Below are 17,747 nucleotides of genomic sequence, written 5' to 3' on the forward strand. Positions count from 1 at the left end.
CAAGCACAGCGGTGTAGCTCCTTCCCCAGGAAAGGGCGGGGGGAGGTGGGCGTGTAAGATCGTGAGATTCAGCCTGCAACGCTCTGGCTCTCCACCAGCACTTGCTAGTGCTTCCTTAGTGTGCTGTTAGGGTTCGGTTTATGGTGCGCTTGGTATCGGAAGGTGACCGGTTCAAGTCCCGGAGTCAGCGGAGTGGTTTTGCTGTCGGGCCCTTGTTCGATGGTCTTTACCCCCCATTGCTCCAAAGGACTGACCGGCCCTCGTTTCTCAGAAATGCTTCACATTGAATAAAAGCATATGCTAATTAAATAAATGTCTCTGCTTTGCCCACCAGCCCCTGTACCTTTCCATCAGTCCCCCCATCTGCTTCGGATCGCTGAGCACAGTCACTCCCCATGGACTCAGACTCTTGTCCTTTCGTCTGTGTGATAATGATGCCCTGTAATGATGATGCTGTCCTTCCTCTTAGGTCTACTGTAATAATGATTACCTGCTAAGAAAAGCCTGTCCTTCCTCATCCTGGTTACCATATCTGTCTGCTTATTTGCCTTATCTTCCCCAGAATAAAAATGCCCTTCTGGAAATGCTCCCGCACCACAAATGCAAACTGAAAAGCGCTGGGAGGTAATGCGGATCCGCATCGCCGCGTCATCCAGTACCAGCGCGGCGCCCAGCTCCTCCGCTGCGTTCACAGTCACGCCGGCCAGCAGCGTATCTAAGGGTGGTTATTTATTTGCCGTGAGACATATTGACGGAATTAAAGGGCCGTCACTCGGTGTAAATACCGGTGGTGTCTCTTAGCTGCAGTTCGGCACCAAATGTTCACTGCGATTATGTGAATATGCGATTATTTTCAGGTGTCCTGAAAAATCACGGGTAACCTGTGTTCATTTTGGAAAAGCCTCGTTATATTAGGCGATTAGGCATGTTTTCTCACCTAGTCTTCGTCCATGTCTGAAGTTTACGTTTTGGTCTTTAATGTTTTTGTTATGGTTAAGTAGGCTAACTCTGTTGCATGACTCAAAAGCATAAAAATGAAGCGCACATTTTGGTTGCCCCGTAATGTTTTCGTTTCGATCCGCCTGCACGCAACCTCATGTGAATCTAGAACGATGTTTCCAGGTCTTTTCTCTGCCACAGCACACCTTCCGTAAGGCGGCGTTTTTCAGACAGTCTACAGCCGCGACGCCCCGCCTGAAAAATGCTGGTTTAGAATTCGGTGATCTGTAGACAGGCAGTCCCTTGATGCTGTATCAACATTCAGCTTTGAGACACTGGTCACTTTAAATGCGTAAATCTGTAAGCTGTGCAGTATAAACATTCATGGTGTGTGTGTGTGTGTGTGTGTGTTTATAATCTAAATCAGATAACTGATTGTCGTAATATATAGCAGTAATTTTCACACAGATTTATGAAAATGTTATTGCTTGTTGGACAAGCAGTGTTATGTGCGGTAACTTGCGCTACTGAACGCTGAGTGCCAGGTATGTTCATAGCTGAGCAGAGTGTAAACACGATATGCCGACCTGCAAATATTTAGGATATTTATTGTTTAACAATTTTAATTTCCTCTTTTATACCATATTAAAAATAGATCATGCCTGCAATAAATAGTTTAAAAAGGAACATAATTTAATGACCTGGTACTTTTTTTATTCAGAATGCTGTTTACATAAGCATTAAGAGCAAACTCCAGTTTGCCTCACACAATAAAAGGCTTGATAAGGTGACAAGTGAGAGGACCTACCTTGACATGGTAGCTATGGTAACCTCATTATACTCTACCCGAGGCAATGTGCTTGCTCCATATCCCCAAAACAAAGCGAGCTAAAAGATGGTTGGTTGCAAAATGCTCCGCAGGCAGTCGCCGTGTAGCCAATCGCTATAATAGTCACGGTTACCTGGCTTTCTGATTGGTTGAGCAACTTCCCGTGTAATTTTCTGTTGAAAGTCTGTTTACATTTTCCACTGAACTATTTTTGACCTGTCGTAGAGGGTTATTGTGTCTGTGATTGGCTGGGCAGGGGATTCGTCACCTGTTTAGGATCAACTGACTATTCACAGGACACGGCAGCATTCAGAAACACTCCAAACATCTGTGTAGTCAGTGGGTCAGCTCCGCCTACCGCTCGCTGTCTTTTATAACGTAATACTTATGACCGTCTCGTTAAATACACCAACAACGTTTGTGACTTTGTATTTACATTATTCATAGTCTGTTTTGTTTTTTTTTCAGGCACGGTATTTAAATCCAGCGTTGTGTCTCTCTGCTGTGACATGTTTACCTGGAGAAACTTATTTTTTTTTAATGGTTGTCATTTTAATTGATGCGCAGTGGGTTTGCGGAGTAATGAATGATGCTGTTTACGGATTATCGAGGGAGAGCGACAGAAAGAGAGAGATCTCATTCCTGTCCTGTCCTTCACGCGTCACCTTCCATTGCCCTTACCTCTCACCGTCATCCCTCCTCTGAGAAATGGCCGTGGTTTTTAAAAACGCTTTTATACCCATAAACAGGAAGTTAACAGACTTGACGCTGGTGGGAATGCTGTGGTTATCAAAGCTAGAGGAGAGCATGATGAATAAAATCCATCTTAAATTTTTATGGAAATCAGTCTTTTCCCAGGAGTTTGCTGTTACCATATTGCATAACTGATGCTCACAGGTTACATGGATGTGTATTTGAGGTAGCGTGGGACAGTTTGTTTCTAAAGTTTGATTGGTTTTGAGCCTGCATTCCTTTGTAGGAGAACTTCAATCCCACGTGTGTTGGGTGTGGATTATATAGAAATTTTTTTTTTTACTTTTAAAATACCTGTCTCGGGAGTCTGCTGAAAATTGACTTTGTGTAGGGGGGAAAAATGGAAATCTCACATCTGATTAACGTGATTGCCCTGCAGCGATGGCTGCTTGATTAATATCACAGATGCACTGCCTTCCCACGAAATATGTAAATAAGGCATAGTGCTCCTTAAGTGCAGTTACCGTTCACCGATGTCCCATAGAGCAGCAGATGCCACAGTCTCTCGCCGCCTTGCTCAAAGGCCCGAATCTCCGACGCTGTAGTAACCCACATGGCCCACAGGGGGCATCACAGCCAAGTACTCAGCGGTCGAGAATCATTAGCTCAAAATCTTTAAGCTTTTTGCAGTAGCGGAAAACACCGAGATTTTTTTTTTTTTGAGATGACGTCTCGGTATCAAATAGTAGCTGTAGTAAAACTGGAAGGTGTCGGACGCTGTTTACGTGACGCACAGCTTGAGATACGCGGGGGCAGGTAGGGGGCTGGGGATGTAAACAATCTGTTGTCGCATTAACACTCCCATCACTGTAAATTCTGCTGACCTTCAGCTGTGCTTATAAGAACTTCTGATATATTTAGATCGTTCCCACTGCAGTGCATGCTGGGAAGGTGGCTCGCCCGCTGAGTTTAGCTGTGTCTTTCTGACCAGTCCTTGACAGACCAATCAGTCGCAGTTTCTGCTCAGGGAACCGTGGGCTGATGTCTTCCTGTGTTAATCCAATAAGAGCAATAAAGGGCCTTTTTGCAGCCGGCCTGTGTACCTTTCCGCCACTAAGTGGCTGATTGGTGCAGCTGGAAGGGTACAGCTCTTGTCTGCACATATGAATTACCAACACGGTGTTCAGGAGTATCTGTCCCTTGGGTCGAGAGACGGAGAAGTGTGACCTCTCTGAAGGTGATTAGAGTTCAGTGATGTTGCCTGTGACAGCTGCATCAGCTGCCAGAAAAATTTATGTGGGTGGGGTGTGACTCAGAGGGTGAGGATGCTATGTCTGTCATCGCAAGGTTACTGGTTCAAATCCCAGGGTCAGCAGAGTGATTTTCATTGCTGGGCCTGTTGATCAAGGTCCTTAACCCCCAGTTGCTCCAGGACCCGGCCAGCCCTAGATTCTTCACTCTGCTTCCTTGAAAATCTGAGGATGATATAGGATGTGCTTGGAGTTTTGGAGTTCCCTCGTGCAGAAGGACGGGCGTCACCATGTTTTGCTGACGCCCTTCCTGCCCTGAGGGCACCAGCATAGCAGCTGTTCACGGGGACATGTTACGTCATCTTTGTGTGCTTTCTCATCTTTCCCGGGTGGCAATATGGTAAGAATCGTGTTTCCCTACCCTGGTACGCCAGGTTTGGGCTGCTCAGTAGATTAATAGACAGACGGAACACAAGTAATAATGATACTTTTAACAATGATACCGTTATTGTTCTTGTTGTTGTTGCTCTTCTACTCTATTGTTGACCAGTTGTTAATGCCACTGAATAATTGCGGTTATTATGTTAGCATCCATTGTTCTCTCTGAGGTAATAATAAGGTGGGGGTCCTAAAAGACTTATTTAATCCCCCCCCCCCCCCCCAAGCAGCATGGCAGATTAAAGCCGGGCTTCTCTTTGCAACCGTAGTCTTTCTAAAGTGGGAAAACTGGGACAAGCACCTAGCCTCCACCTGACTGCTTAGTTACCAAGACGTTTCTTTTTCACAGTCTGTAGATCTGCCTGAAATGAACAAACAGCATAACATTCTGGACGAAGGCGACTCTCCTCTCTAGACTAATAGGATTATCTTCATCACCTGCCCACTTCACACAGTCACTAGCCATTGACGTCCAGCAGCCCACGTCGTTGACCTCTACTGTTGTTTCTGGGGCCTGACATGGAAAAAGTCAGATCAGGTCCCCCTGTTCTCTCCCCGCCCCCCTCCCCACTGATTCAAAAAATGTCAATAGCTAGCAAATCAGTTAGCAGAGCGCGCTGCTTCCATGTCTCCTCAATAACAATGGCGTTTATTTCATATTTGGCGTAGTGACTGTTTGTGGCCAGCAGGAGGCCTTCAGACTCTGGGGGCCGCAGCCAAATGCATGGTTTGAGTGGTGATAAGTCCCCCTTTTCTGTTTTTTCAGGACCCGTTCATCGTAGAGACCAACTGCCTGTTCAAGGTCGACGAGTTTGGCTTCTTCCTCACGTGGAGAGGTGAAGGAGGGGTGAGAAGCTTCCGGAACTTGTGTATCCCCTGCTAGGCCCAAGGTGTAAAAGACTCAGAGCTGTGTAACATTAGTGTACTTTGTTGTCTTTTTTTAGGAAGATGTGCATCCATAGCTCGCTCTCTCTCTCTCTCTCTCTCTCTCCTTCTGGTGGTGACACTATACTTTTTTTTTTTTCCTTCCTTCCTCTTGACACAGGAAGGGCAGGTTCTGGAGTGTGCCTTTATCAACAGCATCCGCAACGCTCCAGCACCCAAGGTATGCTGGGGGGGATCTGCATGTACCGCTTACCCTGGATTTTATTCACTTATATACACAAACAATATTTTTTGCTCCTTTCGCCACAGTTTAGTCTTTCATCCATCCCTATGCATCTCATCCACATGAGTATTGAAGATGAGGCCATTACACCACATACACTATCCTGTCAGGCACGCGCTCTGTCACTTCTCCTGTAGGGGGCGCTGCACATCGCTCGGGGAAGGCCTTAAGGAAAACAGTGCCGATTATGCTCCTCTGTGGTGGAGAACGCATCGCCAGAATAGCAGAGCTCAGGGTGTAAGACCTCATCTCAGCCTCAGGTCTCTGAGGAGCCTCAGCAATCCTCTAGTTACCACGGTGACCACGGGATTCTCCACATCCCGATCGCTACAGCGTCACCCTGTAACCACATAATGATGTTCACCAAGCGTCACGTTGGTCTGCAGGCTTCACATATTCCACACAAGTTTCAGGCATCATCTGAAATTCAGTGACATGTCTTGCCTTGTTGTCTAGATACAGTAAAAGCTAATTAGTTTTGGATTGTTTTTTTTTTTTTCTTTAGTGATAAGAAATTTTAAAAACAAATGTTTAGCTGCAATTTCAAGAGATTAATTAATCACAGTGGGGAAGGAATCGTAATACATAATCAGTGATGATCTGTAATAACACGCTTTAGTCGATGTGAAACTTTGGTTCAGTTGTCGCTGTTAAGACTTTTAACTCAGAATGATGGTGATACAGAAATAACGCTCTTAATATGTCATCGTGTCTGAGCTCAGAATGAGAGGGGAGATGTTAACGAGGACATGTCGTTAGAGTCCAAGTGGAGCCGCATGAGCTTCCTTTCTGATGACCTCATGGCTACGCTGTAGAGTGTGCCGGCTTTTTGGGTCGGTTGTAGCGTTGGTGATCATCAGGGGCAGAATCTGGCCTCTTGAAGCTCTCGGATCCCGTTCTTGTGATCATAATCATCACAGCTCTCTCCTTGCCCTCAGGACCCCAAGCTCCTGTCATGTTTCGAGGCGACAGAGAGCGAGCTGGATGGCAGAGTGATCTGCATCTGCAGTGGTCCTGACCTGGTCAACCTGAGCTTCATGTACATGGTGGCCGACAGTGTCGAAATAGCCAAGGTACAGATTCTTCAGACTGAGGAGATGAGTAGCGAAGTAGCAAAGCTTCATGGTAGAAAAGAATATGTGGTCCAGGTCTGCAGCAGCCTGAATGTTTGTATTTGACTTTGGCATAAATAAGGCTCTGCTGCCCTCTAGTGCTCAAGATGGATATTGGCTTTGGCTTGTTTGGTACAATGTGTAAATGAGGCAAAGTGAGAGGACTAGTCTGATGAAAAGGTAAAACTGCAAGCTGCGTTTTGGTGCAAAATTATCATGTCTCAATTTGAAGACTTAATGGTCCAAAGTAAGGTCAGCTTTGCAGATGGAAAATAAATGTTTGGACATGTGTGATTTTATTTTTTTTTCTCCCTTAAGTCTGGAGAAAAGAGTTCACATCTATACAAAGCTTTAACGGAATCTGCCTGTAGACGTTAGTCTAACCGAGGCCCCATGAAAACCTCGGGACTTACCAATGGCAGCATTGGGGATTTTATGTTATCAAAGTCTGATCTCCGTCTGTCCCTCCAGTGAGGGGGCTCTGATTGGGTTAAAAGGTGGAAATGAGCTCAAAGATTCACCATCCGTATGCACAGAGAGGAGCTCAGCCTCGGACGCTTAGCTCTGCATCCTTCTGCTGGATGTGGAGCAAACATGCCCCCTACTGGTCAATGAGGCAGATTAATTGAGCGTATGAATGATTAATGGAAATTTGGTAGAGAGACCGGCGGACAGGCAGGATGAATGTTATGGTTCACGGGCTGTGGCTGTTAGATATTAACCTTCACAGAACCGTCTGCCGACTTTCTGCGGCTCCCCCCACATCTGACGGATCTGTTCCTGCCCCGTCTGAGAGATGTGAGCTGGTTTCCATCATCCCACAGTCTCTTCTCTTTTTCAGCAATGGCTGGAAGGCCTGAGGTCTGTGATTCATAACTTCAAAGCAAACAACGTCTGTCCCATGACCTGCCTGAAGAAGCAGTAAGTATTAGAACGTGCCGGAAAGACCCCTGAACCACCACAGCGTGGTCTGTGTTTTAGATGAACATGTATAACCTCATCTTATATAGGGATGTATGTCCCAGACTGTTTTCAGCATTATTGAAATTGAATCTCTCTCTTTTTTTCCCCTCCTTAGCTGGATGAAGCTCTCGTTTCTGACAAACGTGAACGGCAAAATCCCTGTGAGGAGGTGAGACTCTGGCTGTGGGGCTTTGTGGGTAATGTTGTCCTGTAGTATATGCGTGTGATGTCAACCCCTTTTGGGTTTTTAGTCATTTATTGTCAGCTGGAAAGATAAAGCAGAGTCTCCCTGGACTGTCAGACCTGTCGTCAGTGGTTTTGTCGCCAGAGGTCTCCTGAGGTCCGCCAGTTGTGCCTGTTTAGCTCGCAGTTACGGAACACTGGTCAGATTAACATGCCAGACGGGTGGTTTAGCATTAATGTTGTAGCTGCTCGCTGCTCTAATCAGTGCCTCTTCCCCCCCGTTAGTATAACGAGGACTTTTGCCTCTGGCAAAACGGAAAAGGTGATCTTTCAGGCTCTGAAGGAACTCGGACTGCCCAGTGGGAAGGTGAGCCCCGCCCAGCGTCCCGGGAGCTGCGGCCCACCTACAGCTCACTCAGCAAGACCTCGCCTTCTCCCTCTCTCCCGCAGAATGACGAAATCGACCCCGCCGTCTTCACGTTTGACATGTTCTATGCCCTAACCCAGAAGATCTGCCCGCGTACTGATATAGAGGACTTATTCAAGAAGATGTGAGTTCAAGATAAAGCTCAATCGACAGGCATAGGATGCACTTTTAGAAAGTAAATTTTCACCTGTTTATCAGGATGGAATTGATGTACTTTATCTGGGATTCAAACCCATGCTTGTTGCATTTTTAGCATAATACTCCTTGAGCTTCAGGACACACTCTGTTGAAAAATCCCTCCCACTAGGGGAGATTAAAGACTTGATTGCTCCACGTGTCTCTCCTTAGAGAGCCGACTTGCCTCTGCTCTACTAACGTCTTTGAGAAACCTAACATGCTTCAGTTTAACCAGTTTGTTAATGAACTAACTAGGTTTTATTTCTCCTTAATGTGTAACAGTGTAATGCTAGTAAACAGGCCATTTTTAAGAATTCATGTTGCAGTTCTTACCTTTTTACCCCCCACTTTGTTTTGTCTTGTAGAGTATAACAGTTTTCTAATTAATTCCTTTTCAGCAATGGCGACAAAAGTGATTTTTTAAACATAGACCAGTTAGTCAGCTTTCTGAATGAAGTAAGCTTTTTTTCATTCATTAACTGTTCTGTGCAAGCCCTGCCTGTCCACTCCATTGCACTGCATGTGCTGGGTTCACTGCCTGTCACTGTCCCTGTCTCTCACTGTGTAACTGTCATGGGATTTCAGTCGGGGCGGGGGGCTGCCGGAGCTGTGGGGGTGGGCTGCTTTGCATCTGTCTCTAAATTTTTCTCTTTGGCTGAATATGTATTTCATTCAAAACACTGAAGTGTAACGTTATAAGTGATGCTGTAGATTGTGAGGGGCCATACCTGAGTTTTCACGCTCGTCTGTCGACGGAATAATAAGCTACTTTGCTGTTTCTCAGTGTTTTGCCCTCATCTGTGTGTCCATGCGTCCGTTGTATCTGTGTCTAACCGTGTTAAGAATCGGCGAGTGTAAAAGTCACGCCCCTGTGTTAGAAGGCGTCAGATTTATTGTGAGACGGGCCCATTTCAGTGTCCCTGCCGCCCGCCCCCCCATTCTGATCATGGCTAGCCGTTGCTGTGGCTGCCCCCTTAACCTCCCACCTCGCCACTGTGCTTCACCAGAATCAGCGAGATCCGCGACTCAACGAGATCCTGTTTCCGTTCTATGAGCCCAAGAGGGCGACGCAGATCATAGAGAAGTATGAGCGAGATGAGGAGCTGAAGATGAAAGGTAACGGGGGGGGGGGGGTCATCTGTGTGCATGCAGAGAATCGAATGTAGACGAATAGTGTGGCCTGATTGGTCGGGTCCCTTTCGTTATCATACAGTTTTTAGCTTTCAGAATTAAATGTGCTTATGATTTTAGTTATTCCTGTTGATTGATTTTCACTTCCATCTCATGATTTCATGTATTTCTTCTGCCCCCTAGTGGTGAAGTTAAGCAGCAGTTGTTTCTGTTTGTTCCACTTTCATTTTTTTTTTTCCACAAAATGCATAATGAGGTTGTACTTTGCGGAAATGCATTTAAAGTAGTTAATTTAAATGTTTAAGTGGCTTCATCATTGGAATATCATTGGCTTTTTATCATTGCATCGTATATGCGATACGGGTGATCTTTAGAGGGTCGCATTTGTGAGGTGTGATCTGTTGCAGTAATGTGTGTCCATTTTTGGGGGATTATTCATTGGTTTGATTACTTTCCCATGTTTTAACCAGTATTAGATATCAGCAAAAATTGACGGCAGCCGGATTTTGATTGGACTTCCCCTTTTCACACGTGACTTATCACGCCTACCGCCACCTCTCCCTGCTGCCCCTGCAGGCCGCATGTCATGCGACGGCTTCTGCCGGTACCTCATGTCGGACGAGAACGCGCCCGTCTTTCTGGATCGTCTGGACCTGTACCAGGATATGGATCAGCCACTGGCCCACTACTTCATCAGCTCCTCGCACAACACCTACCTGACGGGACGCCAGTTCGGGGGCAAGTCCTCCGTGGAGATGTACCGACAGGTGCTCCTGTCTGGATGCAGGTTCGGACCGTGTGCTCGAACGGGCTCGTGTGTTTGGGAGCCTGGCACCAACACACAGACACACACAGAAGGCAGGATTTCGGGGCCCCACGGGACAGGGATGGACAATATCCGCCTGTCACTTCGTGCCGCTTTGCCTACCAAGCTTCACCACAAGGTGGCGCTGTTCCGGCTGCAGACTTAGCCTGGTGTGTGTCTTTTCAGATGCGTGGAGCTGGACTGCTGGGATGGGAAGGGGGAAGACCAGGAACCTATCATAACGCACGGAAAAGCCATGTGCACCGATATACTGTTCAAGGCAAGTCCGCACGGACCGAGGTGCAGAGAAAGGCAGGCCAACAGCCTGAATGCACGTTGGAGATGCACTCTAAAGCATCACTGTACCTCATACATCACAGGGCTGCTACCTACAGTTTCAATGTGGTTATGCAGTTATGTACCATTTGCACAAGTATTGGAACAGGGACAATGGAGCGTGTTAGTTTTTTGCGCAAGTGTAGTGCAGTACCAAGTGAATGATAATGATTGCACATTACACAGTGTTCTGGATACATATTCAGACCCAGAGGTAACAGAACCTTCTGCGCATGAAGAAATGCTCCAGTCAGAGATCGCAGGTCACACTTCTTCAGCCCTGAGAGATGCCTTCTCCTTTCAGGATGTGATCCAGGCCATCAAAGAAACCGCCTTTGTGACCTCGGAGTATCCAGTGATTCTCTCTTTTGAAAATCACTGCAGGTGAGTCGTGTCTGAGCATTCGCCCGGCGGGGTGATTAAAACACTGCTGCCTTAGTTAGCCAGAAGTGTATGACAGCGGCAGGTTATGTAATGGACTATAACCGAAAGGTGGCTGATTCCAGTCCCAGGAGAGTCCTCACTGCAGTCCCTTTGAATAAGACATTTATGTTCCATTTATTCAGCAGACCATTTTGTCCAAAGTGACGCAGTGAGGAAAACTTGGGCTCAGAGAGCAGGATCATCCAGTGTCCCTGGAGCAGTTTAGACTAAGGGCCTTGCTTAACGGCCCAATGACAATATTACTACCAGAGATACGACTCGGTCCCACTATCCTTCCGGACATGGGCTTGGAACCTCAACTTACTGAGCTACACACCATCTCTGCTACTACAATGTCTGACTGTACCAAGGCTTCACATTTCCCTGTCTCCGATGTATTCCACAGTAAACCGCAACAATACAAGATGGCGAGATATTGTGAGGAGATCTTTGGAGACCTTCTGCTCAAGCAGCCACTGGAGGGCTTCCCGGTGCGTCCCCGGTCGGCATCCACCAACTGGAAACGTCGCTATCGCCGGCGTCAGCGTTAAACCCCTGTTCTGTGTTTCATCACAGATAGAAGCCGGGCGGCCATTACCATCCCCCATCGATCTGAAGAGGAAGATCCTCATCAAAAACAAACGCTTAAAACCGGAAGTGGAGCAGAGTAGGTCTCCCCCTGTTGGTTCGAGTTGCCCTTAAAAACACCACGTCTGCTGGTACTGTTACTGTAGTGTCGTCTTTTGATAACGAAAGTACAAGAAGATTATTAAACAAGTCCTGAATTTATAGCACCGGGCAGGTTTTTGTAGGTGTCTGCTTGGTCTCAGGCTGGCAGATACGTTCAGGCCGGTAGTGTGACTTTGGTGATGTCTCCGTGGCATACAGAGCAGATGGAAGCCTTCAGAAAGCAGATGGAGGCTGGAGAGATCAGCACCCCGGCCAGCATCCTAGAGGACGAAAATGAAGAGGAGGGTGATGGTGGTAAGTCTGGGCCCACTTGACGTGTTTGTCGTCTTTGAGGTTCCCAAGTCCACCTCCGATCTTGTACTTGTTGGTTCGTGACATCTGCGGTCTATGGAGATGGAGAGTTAGGCAGGGTTTGAGACGACATGTTGTTTTGGGAGTCGATATGGAAGATGGTGCTGATGGACAAAATGACGCTTCATGAAACCACTAGATGGTGCTCTTGGTTTGCTTTGAGGCATGATTTGTGCCCTTTTTTGAACAGAGAGCACCATCTAGTGGAGTCAAAAAATACAGCAAATGGTTCATAAAGCATCATTTTCTCCCTCACTAGACACACTGACCCACTGGTCTACCTGGGAGTTCTGCTTCACTGTGTTTTGTTTGTAAATGTGACAGAGGCCTACAGCACAGCAGGTAGCCGTGTTACCGCCTCTTCCGACACAGCAAGCGCAGTCACTGCTGTGTTCTTTCCCGTTCTCCCAGCCGAGGTAAAGGACGGAAACCCAGAACCGAAAAACGTAAGCAACCTGTCCTCAGACGAGATGAGTGACGCCCACCTGAACAGCGTCAAGAAGGTACCTTCCCATCTCTTCTTTACAGCATGCTTATGTAACCTGCTCCACAATGCCCCCTGCTGGATGGGAGGTTCACATTCTGCTAGGACATTGCAAATGTGGCATGGATTTCCACTTAAGCGCAGGGTCCTGCTCCGTACTAAACTGTCAAGTTGCAATGAGATTTACCTGTGGTCTGACACAGAAAAATAAACATTCCTCAGACAAAGTGAAGAGAGCAAGCCTCCACCCATACATCTTCCATAAGTGCTTATCCAGTTCTGCTTATATGACGTTCACAAAGTCCTACACTGACCTCTACAGTCTGATTTTCCTCAAGAAACTTCAGTTTCTTGGTCTCCTGACCACTTAAACGTCAAGTGATCCTATCAACTTGCTATGGTCCGGCTGCACTCGGTAGGTTTAGCTGAACGGAAGGCGATTCGGCACTTTAACTTGTGCCTGATGTTTGCCAGGTCACTGACGACGAGGGGGTGGAGATCTCCGAGTCCACAGATGCCCCAGAAACCACCGATGTGTCTGAAATCTCCGACCAGGACAATAATAAGAAGGTAACTGGTGCTCCATGTGCATGTTCTCCGGGATAATTTACCCTTAGATCTCTCGCTAACTCTGTATATAGTGTATCCCTCTATACCTCCATCTCTCTGTCCCTCTCTTCATCTGTCCCTCTGTCTATTCTTTTTTGTTTCTCTCTATCTCTCTGTGCCTCTATCCCTCCATCGCTATCTCCCTCTGCCCTCAGTCTGTTACTCTGTCCCTCCATCTCTCTCTCCCTCAGTGTTTCTCTGTCCCTCCATCTCTTTTCCTCAGTCTGTTACTGTCCCTCCATCTCTCTCACTCTGTCTTTCCAGCCCTCTCTCCTTCAGTCTGTTACTGTCCCTTCATTTACCTCACAGCTTCTCGCACTGCCGTCTCTCACTTTCATTTGGCCCCTTTGGGTCACTCAGTGCCAGAACGAGCTCCTTCCATGTGACCCATGCATGTTTTTTCTATTTTTAAAGGCTGGGGAGAATGTGGAGGATGACGAACAGGCCCTGATTGCCTCATACAAGTATGTGGGGGCCACCACCAACATCCACCCTTACCTCTCCGCCATGGTGAACTACGCCCAGCCCGTCAAGTTCCAGAGCTTCGAAGTGGCAGAAGGTAAGTTCCCTTCATACTCCAGGACGTGGTGGTCGTCGTCATCACCTAGCCCTGAGAAGCAGGAGATCAGTCTCTCAACGAGCCATAGTTCTTCAAACCATGCCAGCCCAGTGACATCTGCAGACGTCCTCAATGCACAATTACCTGCAGATCAGTCCCTGCTCATCCAGCGATTCACATGTGTGGTTCTGTGATGCTGAAATGAGCTGCCAAACCACATCCAGTCATCAGATTCTCCCAACCTCAAGAAACACCTCGAGACCCATCTGTTCCAGGAGCAGCTCTCCTGGCCTGATACCAGTCCATGTTCCCTGAATGCTGCTGTCTCTGCTCACTGAATATTCCTCCTGTTTGCTTCCTGCTTTGTTTGGAAGATGTTGTGTAGCTCTTGCTCCTGTACTGCTGACACTGTTACCTGGGCCTTCACTGGAAGCTCAGCCTAGCTGCACTTATGCCGCGTCCCTTACAGCTGTATGTTTGTAATGTTCCATTTGCCTCACTTATACGTCAACTTCGGACAAAAGCTTTTGCTAAATAAAACAAATGTAAATGTGATGATAGTGCCAGGAGGCCTCAAGGGCCATGAGCCAGCCAAAGGCCGTTTACTTACTGAGAACTTCCTCAGCCTGCTGCCAGGGGGCAGCGCAGGGCAGTCGGCTGAGAGCTGGATGCTCTTCAGCTTCAGTTCCACACATTAGGAAAAAGCTGTGTGCATATTTAGTGTGTGTATATGTGTCCGTGTCTATATGTATATTTCTTGTCCACTTGTTTTTAAGGAGAGGTCTGGCTTTAATATTTAAGTAGCATCTCATCAGCGCAATGACAGACTGCTTTTCACTAATACAAACGGATGCTGACTAGCAGCGCTAGTCACAGTAAGACCACAGTAAAATTTTCAGTTTCACTCTTTCCTCAGTATTAAGGGTAATGAACCTGTGTAATATATACCTTTTTTTTTTTTTTTTTTTTTTTTTTTTTTTTTTTTTTTTTTTTTTTTGCGAACTCCCGCCTGTCTGACACGAGCTTGTCCTAGCAGTGCCTTCACACCACTTAATGTTTCCCATTCTTCACGACGGTCACCCTCTGATTTACGAGGCACTGGCTGAAAAGTTGTCACTCATCTCTGACATCAGAGTCGCTTCCGCCCCCTAGCTGGCTGGTTTTTGGTTCCTGCCATTGTCCTCCAGTATCACCTCCTTCTTGCGTACTGTTGTTAGAAACTTTGAGCCTGGAAAGCAGCCCTGTCTCACAAGCATCATGAAATGAGTGGTTCTCGATTTATTATTCTTTTTTCCGGAGCTGTGTAGCTGGTGAATGGAGTAGAGTGCTGCAGTTTCTTCTGCTCGCTTGAGTGTTCCGTGTCCCGTGGGGCCGCTGTGTGACCCCTGGCTGACTCGCTCTCGCCGCGTGAGAAGGTCTCGTCACGCCCCTGCCCCAGCACTGAAAAGCTGGTCACATGCTGACATTGGCTGCAATTGTTCTTCAGTGATAACTAAATAATTGAATCAGGAGAAGGGAGGATGGGTAAAATGGAGGAAACATACAGTTATTGCTCAGTATTTGGTAGGTATTTAAAAAAAAAAAAAAATATCAGTTTACTGTCCAAAGGCTTTTGATTTTTTTTTTTTTTTTTTTTAATTTTGTGTGGTCTTTACCACCCAGCAATATCTCAGCTCATCCATAGAATCCGTCCATCTTAGCCAGGTCCCGGGGGGTCTGTCCTCTGGGGGGTCTGTCCTCTGGGGGGTCTGTCCTCTGGGGGCAATAGTGGCACCAGACAGCTTTCTGCATGTGTGTGTGTGTGTCTGTGTGTTTAAAGCCCCCTCTGCAATATCTTACTCTTTCCAGAAAGGAACATCTACCACAACATGTCCTCCTTCAACGAGTCAGTGGGCTTGGGTTACCTGAAGACCAACGCCATCGAGTTCGTCAAGTATCCTGAGCATTTGGGGGGGACTTGGGCCATTCTTGTGTTCACCCTGTCTGTCTCCCTCCCCGTTCAATTTGGGCCTTTCCCCGCCTCCCCGTGGATGGACAGGGGGGGTCTGCCTGAGATGCTGTTGTACCCCCCCCCCCCCCCCCCCCCCCAAGTTTTCCTGAACAAGACACGCAGCTATAACAAGCGGCAGATGAGTCGGATTTACCCCAAAGGTGGCCGCGTGGACTCCAGTAATTACATGCCTCAGATCTTCTGGAACGCAGGCTGCCAGATGGTGTCCCTGAACTACCAGACCCCAGGTGAGGGGGGGGCCACGTGTCATCGCCCTGTCACACACCCCCCCCTAGCCCCCGAGTGTGCAGACAGGCCAAGCCTACAGCGCCCCCCAGCATTCTGCTGAGAACACATGTGAGGGGGGGGGTTAGGGTTGCACTTCGTACACAGAGATGGAGCCTGATCTGGGAGCAGGCCAGACATGCAAGCAGCAGAGTGTGGGAAGCGATGTCCCCTTCCAAGGGTCACCCAGGGCAACGGGAAACCACAAGGGATTCCCACGCGGACATGGATTCCAGTCTTTGCAGATCTTCTCACTGTGTGAGACACTGCGTGGGGCCCGGAGGATCCGGGGGTGCGCTGGCCTGGCCTCGCGTTGCGTAGTTCTGCCACTTCATCATTGCCTCTCTTTCTCCCACAGATTTAGCCATGCAGCTGAACCAGGGGAAGTTCGAGTATAATGGCTCTTTTGGGTGAGTGTCGCTGCTGCCCCCTACCTGTGTATTAAGGTAACACCGTAAGGACTGATGCGATGTAATGCGTGGGCAACGTGATGCTTGCGATGCTCAGCGTGCTGACTATACTTGCATAGCTTGTGTCTGTCTGGAGGATTAAAGGTCACGTCCACCAGGGGTCAGTGCAAGAAAACAGTCATGGTTGTGGCATGAAATGTATGAATCGGCCGTGAGTCCTCTGAGCATGAGAGAGTGACTCATCCCAGAAACTGCAGCCTGCAGGCAGGTCCTGGCGGGGGGGTCCACAAGCTCCCCCCGGCTGATGTTTAATGTGGTACGGAGCCGTTAAATGCCGGCATGGTGGAGCTTCTCCGTGTCACACGACATTAACACAATAATGAAATGTACATCGCGCATTCTGCATTATTCATTTCCCACAAAATCGTTCTCTGGGGATTAACGAAGTGCCTGTCACTGTCTTTATGTATGTCTGTCCCTCCATCCCTCCCGAACAAGTCTTTGTGATAAACTTCACGCTGGACTGTAGTTGTTAATGTGCCAGAATGCTGCCCTGCGTTTCGCTGTGCCGGCGTGCCGTTCCTGTTCACGGTAAGGCGTGCTGACCGCATGCCGGCTCTCCTCCCCGCCCAGGTACCTGCTGAAGCCGGACTTCATGCGGCGCTCGGACCGCATGTTCGACCCATTCTCCGAGACGCCGGTGGATGGGGTCATCGCCGCCCACTGCAGTGTTCAGGTTGGACAAAATGTCGAGTCTCTGATCCCGCAGCCACGTTGGAGCTCATGCCCGTGCGTCACCAGTTCCTCCATGTCACTCCCTCCCAGGTGTTTTCTGGCCTCTTCTTGTCTGACAAGAAGATCGGCTCCTACGTGGAGGTGGACATGTACGGCCTTCCCACAGACACCATCCGCAAGGAGTTCCGGACCCGGATGGTGATGAACAACGGGCTGAACCCGGCATATAACGAAGAGCCGTTCGTATTCCGGAAGGTCGGTCTGAGGTCACGCCTCGACCGAGAGGGGGGGGGGGGGGGGGGGTGTGTCGCCACGGAGATGTCGGGAGGCCGGCTCCGCTCGGCCCGGCCCATAAGTCACGTCACGGCGAGTGCCGCAGTCAGCAGTCCTCGGGTCGGGTTGGTGGCCGCCGCTGTTTTGGCGCAGGGTCGTTCTCGCCACCGATCGCCCGCGGCTGCAGGCAGGTCCCTCTGGATGTGGTGGCGGGGGGGGGGGGTACTGAGAGCAGGAAAATCCGCAGCCTCCGTCGCAGGGTATAAATCAGCGCTGACGCGGCTCTCCTTCATGCCGTGCTGCTCCTTGAACTGCCCCCTTCACCGTGCGCCCGCCCGCCCGCCGCTGCCTCCCCTGAGACCCCACGCAGCGTCACGCCTCCCCAGCACTTTGTTTTCTCGTTCACCGTGTCCCTTTTGTACACTTTTTGCTGAGCCTGCAGTATTTGAGTCTCCTGTGTTCACACGCATTTTTATTTTATCACGCC

General features: G+C 48.4%; 1 protein-coding gene across 7 annotated transcripts in view; it reads left to right on the forward strand.

Moving 5' to 3' along the window:
* Positions 1-17,747, forward strand: part of LOC125714576 (1-phosphatidylinositol 4,5-bisphosphate phosphodiesterase beta-4-like) — a 47,511-nt gene that overhangs the window by 22,968 nt on the left and 6,796 nt on the right. For 6 of the 7 annotated variants that reach the window (XM_048985296.1, XM_048985294.1, XM_048985300.1 and 3 more), the window contains 23 exons: positions 4,916-4,996; positions 5,195-5,254; positions 6,256-6,390; positions 7,271-7,350; positions 7,508-7,561; positions 7,861-7,942; positions 8,026-8,126; positions 8,578-8,635; positions 9,187-9,295; positions 9,887-10,097; positions 10,302-10,395; positions 10,756-10,835; positions 11,281-11,365; positions 11,451-11,541; positions 11,763-11,858; positions 12,327-12,418; positions 12,874-12,969; positions 13,423-13,567; positions 15,416-15,500; positions 15,681-15,805; positions 16,201-16,252; positions 16,886-16,988; positions 17,078-17,242. In XM_048985296.1, the coding sequence (XP_048841253.1) occupies positions 4,916-4,996; positions 5,195-5,254; positions 6,256-6,390; positions 7,271-7,350; positions 7,508-7,561; positions 7,861-7,942; positions 8,026-8,126; positions 8,578-8,635; positions 9,187-9,295; positions 9,887-10,097; positions 10,302-10,395; positions 10,756-10,835; positions 11,281-11,365; positions 11,451-11,541; positions 11,763-11,858; positions 12,327-12,418; positions 12,874-12,969; positions 13,423-13,567; positions 15,416-15,500; positions 15,681-15,805; positions 16,201-16,252; positions 16,886-16,988; positions 17,078-17,242 (2,280 nt within the window). Of the gene's footprint in view, positions 1-4,915; positions 4,997-5,194; positions 5,255-6,255; positions 6,391-7,270; positions 7,351-7,507; positions 7,562-7,860; positions 7,943-8,025; positions 8,127-8,577; positions 8,636-9,186; positions 9,296-9,886; positions 10,098-10,301; positions 10,396-10,755; positions 10,836-11,280; positions 11,366-11,450; positions 11,542-11,762; positions 11,859-12,326; positions 12,419-12,873; positions 12,970-13,422; positions 13,568-15,415; positions 15,501-15,680; positions 15,806-16,200; positions 16,253-16,885; positions 16,989-17,077; positions 17,243-17,747 lie in introns of those variants that run through there. The other variant, XM_048985301.1, reaches the window with a different exon arrangement.

The sequence above is a fragment of the Brienomyrus brachyistius genome, chromosome 19 (genome assembly GCF_023856365.1).
Source record: "Brienomyrus brachyistius isolate T26 chromosome 19, BBRACH_0.4, whole genome shotgun sequence".
Taxonomy (NCBI): Eukaryota; Metazoa; Chordata; class Actinopteri; order Osteoglossiformes; family Mormyridae; genus Brienomyrus; species Brienomyrus brachyistius.